The 12,270-nt window shown below is 43.2% G+C and overlaps 1 protein-coding gene across 1 annotated transcript; it reads left to right on the plus strand.

The window, feature by feature from the left end:
• Window positions 1-7,873: 7,873 nt before the first annotated feature.
• LOC138579709 (olfactory receptor 5V1-like) lies at window positions 7,874-8,797 on the plus strand. The gene has a single exon (XM_069649948.1). It carries the CDS (start codon window positions 7,874-7,876, stop codon window positions 8,795-8,797), a length of 924 nt encoding a protein of 307 aa, XP_069506049.1.
• Window positions 8,798-12,270: the final 3,473 nt, after the last annotated feature.

Below are 12,270 nucleotides of genomic sequence, written 5' to 3' on the forward strand. Positions count from 1 at the left end.
GCAGTTCCAATGCGGGTTATCTTAGCAGGAAGAACGATCTGGGACCATCAAAATAAATATTTGGTTTAATAATACAAGAAGGAGGACAGTGTTCCTTCGCCTAAGGTCTAACCTATGTTTTATGAAAGAAGCCTTGCAGAACAAAAGAAGGAAAGGATTGAACAGGTGCCTTTGTAATCAACGTAATGTGGGTGATCGGCTATATGCCTTGTTAATATGCCCTCTATACGCGAAACAGCGGTGCAAATATCTCTGTCCATTGTTTAGAGATCAGGTGTTAAAAAGTGCACGTACAGCTTTTAACATGACTTTATGCCTTCCAAGTGTTATCTATGATCAACAAATATATGTTTATGTTGAGCATGCGCTGGAGTTGAGAGCGATTTTATTGTAGCATATGTAATTTTATTGTGATGTTTTATATTTTTAGCTATTGTATTGAGTTGTATAATTTACATTTAAAGTTATAAAATAAATAAAATAAACAAAGATTTGTGCAGTGGATTTTCAAAGTACGTTTATGGGCATTGCCCGAAATAAAGTTATATATTATCTTATCTAGACACTTTCCACAAATGTTCTATGGCTGGATTTGGAATAATACGCTATTGACAGCAAAAGGACAGACATCCCTTCAACATTTTTTGCTTACTCTTCTTACTTTAGTTTTAATTTTAAAATGTGTCTTGGATATGCACCCAAATTAAAATGCCCCCCCATGGGCATTAGTGTGAGAGCAATTAGGTATTGAATGTGCCTCCAGCAAACCTACTTTGCACTTGCTAATTGGGTGTCTATGGCAGAGTGGCAATAGGCTGGCAATTCACATGAGTGTTACCACCTGGTACAAAGCGATTCACAAATCAAAGGAAACTGCTTGTCTGTCCATATGGCAGTGTTTCAACCTAGTAAGCCAGGTATGGTATATTGGCAAATTTGGAGAAGCATGCTTGCATTTTTTTAACATTAGCTATCATCTTCCATAAAATGTCACACCACTTTAAAAAAACAATGTCCACAATATTGTTAATTTTGTATAAATTCCCAGGTTAGTATTTTAATTCCTGCACCTGTTTTAATTGTGAATCATACACATTGAGGCAGGTATAAATTGTGTGTGATGCATGAGTTATTCTTTGACTCACCCTGCATGCATAATTGTGGATGGTATCAGCTGTATATGGTATCTATCTTGGATTCGAGATTACTAAATGGGTTATCATTGTTGTTTGCTATACAAAAACAAACAGATAGGTTAATTTATAGAGAAGAGGTTTTTTATAGGACAAAGTTACATCTCAGTCTAGCAGTGCAGCAGCCCAAGGAAAGTACACATAATGGAGGGGTGGATATTCCAATCTTATTTTGAAGTTAACTTTCCTAAGCTACAACAGTTTAGGCCTCATTACGAGATTAGTGGTCCAGGAAAAAAGTGGTGGCAATTCCATTACCAACCTTTTTCCTGAAGCGTCAAATTACAGATTTGGCGGAATTACCACCAGTGGAATTACCAAGTAGTATTTCCTCCAATATTTGAAGGAGAGTGGACAATTTACCTCTAGCAACAAGTTGAAGTTAAATCCTCAACTTTCCCTCCAAAAATGGTCGGAATTATAACTCGGTAATTACACTGCTAGTAATTCTGCCAAACATCGCCAATAAATGCGGACTACCACCACTTTGCTACCACTTGTCATCCCGTGGTAAACTCACATAACCACATAATGGTAATTCTTCCAAACTTGCAATGAGGCCTTTGTGTTTAGTGCTGCATCACCCTGATTGGTTCAAGAAAAGTCACTCAAAGCTGCATCTGTGGCCGAGACCAGACCTCCCAGGCTTTGTATCTCAATGTCCATTTGGCAATGGATTGCCTGTCCTTTTGTCCTGGGTGAATTTCCAGACTGTAATGTTGTTAGGCTACAGGCCAAGGGTGGTGTACAAGGGTTTGTACTTGATTCATCTGTTGCCTCTTCAGATAACCAGGATCTAGGTCAGAACTCAGACCCATTTACTGGCAGGCAGCTCCATTACCACAGAGACTGGAAGACCTGTCTAAACAGTCTCTCTAATCTACCTCCTCACAGTTATGTCATGCACCTGCTCCTCTCCTCCTCCTTAATTTATTCCTCAAATGCCAGCTTCTCCCTCACTTTACTTCCTTCCTACTTCTTGCATTTCCCTTCTCCAGATACAAACTTACCTTTAAACCTCTGCTTCTATCATCTTTCGTGACCATACCCTCTAACCTTTCCTTCAGACTCTGTCCTTCATTCTTCTTGATCTTTCTGTATAGCGCCCTTTTGCCAACACCCCATTTTTACGTGGAAGTTTTTCTGAAAAACTCCATCAAAATTTTTGGGGGGAGGGGAAAGGGCAAATAAAAGGTTCGGGGGTGGAAATAAAAAAAATAGTAACAAATTCGATGACGTTTTGCGGAAGAACTCCTGCGGCAAAACACCAGTCATATAAATGGGTGTAAGTAAAATGACATGGAACCAATATTTCCCACCTCCATCTCTCCCTCACACTCTTTCCTTCATCCTCTCCTTGCTCACCCCCTCTGCATAAGTCTGCCTTTCTCACTTTTTGTCTTTACTTTTGTCCTGATCCAGCCCCTTTTGACATTTTGGCCAACGGAAATTGTGACATTGATGGCTTTCCCCGGGCCATCAAAAGCATATGATGTGTTCTTTGGGATCCTTCGTATCAGGTTCACTGAGTATTTTCTAAATTATTTGATGCAGACTCACCACTCTGTGGGCTGAAGCAAGAAAAAGTGGACCTGCCTTCTTTGAGTCAGGCAGCCTTCTTACAGCAGCTGCCTTACTAAACCATGGCTTCTCTGTATTTGCCTGTGGGATCCCCAGCTCTTCCACTACCATCACCCTAAGGTTCCCACTGGTGAGTGACTCCCTCATGAACGCTCCGCCCATTCAAACAGGTTAATCCAAGAGGGCTTATGTGATCCCTCTCAAGGAATGCACACTCATGAGCCTGGTCCCTCACATGGTTCTTACTAAGATCATGATCCTTGCTAGTGGATCACTCCTGTGCCCAGTGGTTTTCAGATTCTGTCTTTCCTTTAATCAACATCTCTCAGTTTCACCACAGAGTACAGGTGGTTTGCTTGGAATGCATGAGAGGCTCTTGTGGAATCCGCATATTGATCATAAAGGTGCAGGTTTGTGAAAGAGGTGGCATTCCGTGGGTCCCAGAGCTCCCGGCACCCCACCACATCACTGCTCTCATGTGATCACTGCAGTGTCCACAGGGACAATTTGTACATGTTGCATATTTTGCAAAGAAAGGTATTTCATTCTGCATTTAGTCCATAGTGCTTACCTTGCCTCAATGCTCACTTCCTGTTCTGTATGCATGAAATAAGTTCCTTGTGCATACATCCAACTAATTGGTTTTGTGCAGGAATCTAATTTTGTATTTTTGTGGATTCATCCAATCAGATGTCTTGAGTTATGTGGTCTTAGATACATGGTGGCTCTCCCATCAGGGAGGGTGGGGGTGATGCATCCTGCTCATCACGGCTGCACTAGTCATTTGGGGATTGGACTGCCATGGATTAGTGCACGGGCAAGGACAGGTGGGAACAACACTGCATGTAAAGCTCATCAAAATTTCATTTAAGATTCCCACAAAAGCTACCAACCATTGAACATCCTATCAGAAGAGCACTGTATGCAGCCTGGGAGTCAATAACAACATCACATGCTTGCCCACATTTGACACAGGTGTCCCAACACTCTGTGACAGTGCCAAATATATGAATGATTACAACTATCCACACGAAACCACACAGTGCAAGAGTTAGAAGATGTGCTAGATGAGTGGTAACCAGTGATGGGAACCAACAGTACCCTGCATTTGGTAAGGACCATAGAAAACCCCCAGCCCACCAAATACACAGATATGCAGTGACAGGGATAATCCACATAATATAGGTAAAAAACGTCACTAGCATCCCACCCTACACACTACATAGTGTGCAATGTCTGTGGAACATCAACCTCACCCTGTAGCTAAAAGAGTACATACACAAATGTAGGTGTCAGTCAACAGGAAAACCCCCCACTATCACAACTTTGTGTAGCATGCATGAAACCTATGCTTGGAGCTTCTTTTGGGTAAGTCCTAGAGTCATCCTCCCGTGCAGATCCATTTCCAAGACCCCCGGTAATACATCATTTTGCATGGGTCTCCTCTTTACTATGCAAGCTGAGCATGAGACCTGGGTATGATGAAAAACACTAGAAAAAAAACTCACCCACGCCCACGGTTCCGACGACTGTGGAATCACTGGAAACTATTACGCCATTGAATTCCCTGCTACGTTCTCCTCCATTTTATTTGCAGTGCTCTAGTTGTCTGCCGCTATGGACGCCGCCGGTGCTCGCGGTGTTGCGACTGCTTTGGCATCCTCCTTAGTTGTGGACGCTAGTGCGTCCTCTTGGCTTTGGTAGGCCCACTTTCCTTTGCCTCGGCCATTCTCTGGGCCGCTTTAGCCCTCCTTTGGTATTCTCTCTCTGTTTCATTTTACCCTGGGTGAGCGCGCTTATCCGCTATCCTGCGCTCCCACCTTTCTCTCTTCTCCCGGATTTCTGCCATCCTGCACCCTTCATTCTCCCCCGCTCCTGCTTGGCTGCGCTCTGCCCTGCTCTCTTCTGCCGAGCTGCCGCCTGGAGCTTTCTGCTGCTTCTCATCCTCCTGCAGAGCCTTTTGGTCCCTCAGACTCTCTCTTTTCATTTCTACCTCCACCCCCGATGTGGAACCGGATTCTCCTCCTGGGCTCCGCTTCACCGTGGCTCACCCAAGCAGAAGACTGTGTCACCATGCCACAAGAACATTCGTAGGGGTTTTTTGCCGCTCCAAAGGCTTTTTTCCCTTATTAGTTACTGCGGGAGGCCGTTGGTCCTCTGGTTCTCAACCAGGACATCGTGGCATCGTCCCGTGGAAGACTGCACCTCCACAAAAAGAAATCGGCTTGAAGATTAAGGTAAGAAAGAGGATGGTTGCGGAAGATTCCAAGAGATCAGGTGAGGATCTTTGTTTGAGCTGAAAGCCTGTCAGCGACCTTGACACATTTAGGGGTCACCAGGGACTGCGACCCCTGAGGTCTCCCTTGCTACTCCTGTGGTTGCTCTTGCTACCCCTAAAAAATGCTTTAAACTATTTTTGTTATTTTTAAATTGAGGCTCCTGGGCTGTGGTCAGCAGCTTGTGGCTCTTTGTTTCTGGAGTGGCCGATTTTCTGATAGCTATAGCTGGAAACATATCTCAGTGACTTGAGAGCTCGCTGCTGCAATGTGTGTGTAATCTGTAGGTTGCAGTATCGACTCCCGGCAAGGTGAACTCAGGTTTCATCCTGCTCAGGTTGACAAATGAGTAACAAAGCAGGTTGGGTGATATTGTATGTATATTTGTTCTATATGAAGCACTTAAGCGTATGTGTTATATAATAACACATCATCATCGTTTGCCATCGGATGTCTGCTTGAATTCACAGTAATTTCGTAATATGGGCCTATACGCACTGATATTAACAATACATATGGTGATCTATTCTTGTGTGAAATGTGTATCACTTTACAGTGATATTGTATCCATATGTTTTGTAGTGTACTTAGAAACAATGCTATGTAATGCCACTTCCTGCTTTGTCAACGGGTGAAAGGACGTGTTCCTTGCTTCCCGTGATCTCACCTCGGGTTCTGGTCAAATGACATCACTTCTTGTGATGTCATCAGAGGTCAAGGGTCATGTGATATCAGTTCCGCTACCCCTGGCATTTTGGTGAAATGACATCCCGAGGAAAGGAGAACTAGAGATACTTAGAGAATCCTAGAGTAGCAGAAGAAATCACTGCTACAGGGATTCACTGAGAATCCAAATACAACACTTCCAGACACCCAGGGAAACAACTCTGGGAGCTACATGGAAATGGTCACAGTTATTAAGTTCCCCTTCAAGATTAGAAAAGACCTAGACAGTAGTGGCTACCTTGCTTTAGGACATACTGGCGGGCTAGAGACACCTGGACTTGGAAGGAGGGAGAAGCAGGAGGGACCCCCTCAGTTTCACAATGTCCCAGCTTTCCCAAAGTGTTCACCATTTTAATAAACCACACTAAATGATCTTTGTCTGTGGGTTCTTCAGGCCGTCCTGTGACACCAGGAACACAACTGCGTTGAACTAACGGCCTGCCTGTTCCTTGTGATGTAATCGTTGCAATGATGCAACCCACTGTAATATTATGCATCTGTGCATGTATTCTGTTTTTGTAATCATTCTTTTCAATTTAACCCAAACAAAATATCCTTCTAACCTGGTATACTGTAATTGTTCTGTTCTGCAATAACTGTATATAATGGAATTCTTCTCCCTGTAATAAGTGAAAATAATGGAATGGGACACTTGCGTTCTAACTGGGCATAATGGAATCTGTCTCTGCAATGCTAACTGGGCATACTCTTGACATGGTGAGCATCTGGCCAGTGGAAGTCAATGGCAGAATAGGCCTCATTTTTTATTTTTTTTAATTTTTTTATTTGTTGTTTTTCGATAATATATCTTTACAACAACCACATTTTATAAAAATCAACATAAAAACATAAAACCAATATTCTTATTACTTTTCATTACTCGAGTTTCAATAATTTCATAATACTATACAAGATTACCACAGAAAATAAAGTAGATATCAGACAGCATTGAAACATAATGATGGCATAGGCCTCATTACGAGTATGGCGGTAAGGCAACAACAGTGATGGTATTGCTACCGGCAACGTTGCTACCATAGCGACATACTAGGAGTTCTGCTTGCAGGTGCCCTTGCAGCCACCACGGCTGACCTGGTGGCCGTACCGGCACCCGTGAGAAGAACATGATGGTAGCAACGGTACCATTATAAATGGTACTGGTGCTACCACTGGTACCATTATTAATGGTACTGGTGCTACCACCCACCCCATTCCCATTAAGCCCTATGGGGCAAATGGGGATGGGGAGTCCCTTATTACCGGCACCTGCGAATGGACAATTACCGGGTCTGCCAAACTCGGCATGACCCGGTAATTGCCCAATCACGGGCGCCGGTAAAAATGGACACTGGCGTCAGCCGTGCCTGTGCTACAGGCATGGCTACCGCCAGCCTCGTAATGAGGCCCAGTGTCTTTGATGCTTTATGGCAATACCTGCATTATGAATTGTGCACCAGAGCATATTATGGCAATTACTGGTAATGATGGTACTGCATTCTCTGGGCATAGGATGGCAATCTCTGCAGAGAAAAGGATTCAGGGATTGTTTGACTGAGGGAATCACTAGAGGTTACTTCAGGTCATAGGGAGTAGGGGAAATAGTGTTTTAAACTGTCCAACAAAGGCAATCTTTGATTGTATTATAGTTAAACATATTTTTAAAGATTGTTTTCATGACTTTTGTTATTAAATATTGTATTTCACTTACTGAATGTTTGGGCCTGGCATTATTGAGTACTTTGTTTATCGGCATTGCTTGCAGTGGTGAGTTTTGCCCCACTGCAGTCTTCACAGAGTTGAACGCCAAGCTAATCACTAATGTAAACATTAGGGTCCAAATCCCTACACTGACTTGACACCTCTCAAGGAGAGTCAGTGCACTGAGGCCCCATCCAATTAGATTCCACTGTTTCTGCCACTTTCAGAGACATATATCAAGGTCTTGCGCCCATTATGAAATTGTGAAAACATGATTTGCATGTGTGCGTTTCTTTCAACAGCCATGGAAGTAACGTGGCAGACAGCAATAACAGTAACATTATCTATGCCTTTACTTTCAGCTCATCTGTCAACCCTCAGCTTCATATCTCTGCACAAATGGGAGGAGAAAATCAGAGCTCTGCTGAAGGCTTCCTGATAGTGGGCTTCACGGATCTTCCACTGCTGAGAGTTCCCCTTTTTGTTGTATTACTACTGAGTTATCTGATGACTCTGTTGGGAAACCTTCTTATTATGGTAACAATTTACTACAATTCACATCTGCACACACCCATGTATTTCTTCCTCTCAAATCTGTCCTTCATCGACATCTGTCACACCTCAAACATTTTCCCTCAGATGCTGGCCTACTTCTTCCAGGAGGGCACACACATGTCTTTTATTGAGTGCATGCTGCAGGTATATTTTTTCATAGCCTCGATATTTACAGAGTTGTTTGTGCTCTCAGTCATGGCCTTCGATCGGTATGTGGCCATCTGCATCCCATTGCGATACATGACTATCATGAATAAGGGTGTGTGTGTGCAGCTGGCTGTTGGGATCTGGGCCTTTGGGCTCTTATTTTCACTGCTGTACATTTCATTAATATCTGATCTCACCTTCTGCGGGTCCCGCACCATCAATCACTTCTTCTGTGATCTTACAGCCTTGATGAAGATTTCCTGCAGCAGTACTCGCGTAATTGAGGTGCTTACCTATGTTTTGGGTGTTATAATAACACTTGGGTCCTTCACTTTAATCATCACTTCTTACATCAACATCATCTCCAGCATCCTGAAAATCAAATCTAGTGGAGGAAGACAGAAGGCCTTCTTGACGTGTGCCTCTCACCTCACAGTGGTAGTGATATTCTATGGATCTGCTGCCTCTTCATACATTCGCCCAACGTCAACATATTCAATGAAGGAGAATAAGATGGTGTCCTTATCGTACATCGCTGTCACTCCAATGTGTAACCCCATAATTTACAGTCTCAAGAATGCAGACGTTATAAAAGGCCTCAGAAAGTTCTTATTGCTTTAACGGGGTCAGAATGAGTTTTACTTTCCAACAGACAACTATTTCAAAAACATGCTTCTAATATACAGCGTAACTGAAATCTTTTTTGTATTAAGTGGTACAAATGTGGAGGGTTAAAGGCAAAACTCTGTACTAGTTTGATTTCGTGGAATACATAATAAATCAATTTCCGGTCCAAACAATGGGGCGCATTATGAGTCTGGTGGTATTTCAGTGGTAAATCTACTGGGATACCACCGAACTGTAAAACCATTACCGCCACTTGGTCCGGCTGTATTACCTCCAGATTACAAGTGGTGCGTGGTGGCGCTGTTAGCCCTCATTTTATTGGAGTCCATAGGACTCCATGATGGATTTCGGCAAAATTGCTGCAGAGGTAATTCCGAAAGGTGGCGTATTTACCTTCAGCTTATATCTGGAGGTGAATCCTCCAACTTATCACCAAATTCATAGTCAGGCAATGCCAGTTCGGAGGTGCAGTAATGCAGCAGTATACGGTAGAACCGCCACATTTTATTGCACTGCACCACTTATATTGAGCCCTGATGTCCTAAAAAGAGATGTTCAGGTCTTTGCACATCTCCAGGTGAGATTTGTGTTGCTTCTCAAAACTAGGAAAGTTCTTCTACAACCTAAATCTACTAGGTTTCTATCATTGAAAAAGCCATACAGCTGTGACATAGTCTTTGATCCTTTCGAGTTTGCTCACATGGATATCATTGAGGTTTGTTATTAAATGTTATTAAACAACAGGAGGAGTATGTGAGTGGTTGGTATATGCCAATGATGGATGGCTACATGGATAAAGTGTTGGACTTTGATCTGACCGCAGCCTATATATCACAAGTGTGAACTCTGTAGAGGGGCTGAATCAGCCTTTCATCTTCTTGAGGTTGATAAATCAAGAAGGGCATGACGCATTATAAGAAGGCAATGTCACTGTTATTAGAGTCGAAGAACATTTCCAAACGGCAGTTTCTGGTTTGCCTAACATATCTCTTTGTGGTTGGCCTCCAAACACGTTCCACACAGCAGCAAGGGAATTGGCCCCATCCATAGCTTTCCTTTTAAGTCTGTTCTCCTTGTTGTAACGATCAAAGCTTTCTGCTGTGCTGACTATATAGCAGCACCTATTGAACAACTGGAAAAGTAGAAGGTTATCTGACAGTGGGAAATAGAACTTGACTGTTAGAGGCATTAATTTCAAGATAGTCCAGCTACGTCCACCTATGTCTAGAGAAATCATTAATGACTGGCGGTACCAGTACTTAACTTATGTTTGATAGGGCTCACCCCAGGCAATTATTTCGGAGTCCTGCCCCTTATTCTCTTAGACTCAGTATGATAATGATGCAGTGGTCTGTCTACTTTACTATTTGAACTGTCAGTCTGCACAGTCCCACGACCAGCAGCAGCCGTGTGCACTGGCCAGGCAGGGACTTTGCATCCTGAACTGGTTCATTGTTGTTCATTGTTGTTGATGACCCTGATGACCCGGTTGGGCAGGGCAATGCTAGTTATCTATATTCATGGGTAACCATCAGTTGCAAGGTGGCAATCAATCATCTGTGCTTGTGCTAGCCATGCTTTAGGCAGGCTGCATGGCAGTTGCAATATAAACTAGAGGGCTGTGCCTGGCTCATTCATAGCAATATTTCTACAAACTGGAAATGAACACGAGCTGCCACTTTATCAACTATAGCGTTTCCTTTTGTAACCTCTTCAAATACAGACTGATGTGTTATACATTTTACAATAGTTATTTCGTTCAATATAGTGAGCATATCTAATATGGATGAGACATATGATGCAATTTTACCAGTGAAACCTGCTGAGGTCAGGAATCCCCTTTATTTCCATAGTTGACCATTGTCATGTGCAAATCCAAATGCATTGTGAGAATCATTTTGTATATAGTAACAGATTTGTCTTTGCCAACATGCATGCCACTGTTAATGCAACAAGCATGACCATCCGAGCTGAAAATACATCAGAAATGTGTGCGTTTTCAGTCACTGTTAGGGAACAACATACAACATTTGTTTTGAAGAGAGAAGAGGCAGAGACAAAATAGGAAACAACTCTCTTGTTGTTCATCCGGTGTGATGTCCCTCCTCTTCCCCAGGGCAATCCAGGTCAACTGTCCATAACTTCAAAGCTCGCACAATCTCTGACTGTGTAAATTAATATGCATGTACATCAAATTTTACCTGGTGAGTAGTGAATTGCTCATCACTTCCATTCCGGGATGCAACCCCTGCCCATCTTCCATGTGAAACTCAATGGAAGCCCATTGAGGGTTGGACCTGGTGCACTCTAGATATGAGAATGTACCCTCTCTGCCACACTTCCACATTCATTCCTGTGTCCTGCCTCCACTGCCCTTAGGCCTTCCCTCGCTCCCTCCCTCTGTCCGCCTCCCTGCACCATGATTGGTGCCTTCTTTGGGTCAGTTGACCCTGCTACACATACTCTTTAGTGGTTCCCATGGGGCAGCCTTTATTTTATTTTCAGTAGGCTCGGATGGTTATCAGTCTGTACTGGTAAGAGCTTAATCTTTTTTGCTTCTTTCCTCCCACTGACTTCTACGGGGCGCCCTTTCTTTTTGCTTTGCTTGGACTCCCAATCAGACGTTTTGGGTGCAAGTAAAACCTTCTGCTTTACTTCCCTTGTCTTTTTGCTCATTCTTATGGGGAAACTGATAATTCCAAAGGCTATCAATACTGAGAGACTATGGGCCTCATTATAGGTTTGCCAGTATCCTGGCTGTAAATCCCCCAGGATGCCAGCAAACTGAATTATCGTTACCGCCATTTGGTCTGGCGGAAGTGGCGCCAGATTACAAGTGGTGGTAAGGGTGGTAAAGCGGTGGATTTGCCGGTATTACTGGCACTGGTAATACTGGTGCTGGTAATAATGTAATATTGGCTCTATGGTAGCTTGTACTTAATACTTGCACGTTATCACCACACTGGAAACGTAATGTGCCCCATCATAGCTCTTTTTGTGTGTGCATTTATTGTATTGTTACAACTGTACACTAAAGTGAATTGTGGTTGTATCCGTATTATGTATTTTCTGTAATGGCTAGTTGGTTACCTTTACAATATGCCTAGCATGGGCTGGCAAAAGTGAGTATTATTCTGCTGTGTTTTATAGTACTACAAGATGTCTGCTCCTGCATTTTCAGACTTCTTGCATCAAAAGAAGTTGTGCAGTGCTAGCTCCTTTGTTCGTCCAGTGAAGAGCGGCTTTCGCCAATTGACCATGGAGGTTCTAATTGAAATCCATCTTCTATGCTCCATGGAGCTGTCCTTAGTTCACCTGCTCCACAGAAGTTTTCATTTTTTTCTTCAGAAGGGTGTTCAGCTGGAATGTGACTGGAACCAAGATTCAAGCACAGTGATGGACTGAAACGACATACTGATTCCAAACAGGAGCTCTGCATCCATGATGCCTGGGCCATCCTCAGGACA

The sequence above is a fragment of the Ambystoma mexicanum genome, chromosome 3p (assembly GCF_040938575.1).
Source record: "Ambystoma mexicanum isolate Mex_15411 chromosome 3p, UKY_AmexF1_1, whole genome shotgun sequence".
Classification (NCBI taxonomy): Eukaryota; Metazoa; Chordata; class Amphibia; order Caudata; family Ambystomatidae; genus Ambystoma; species Ambystoma mexicanum.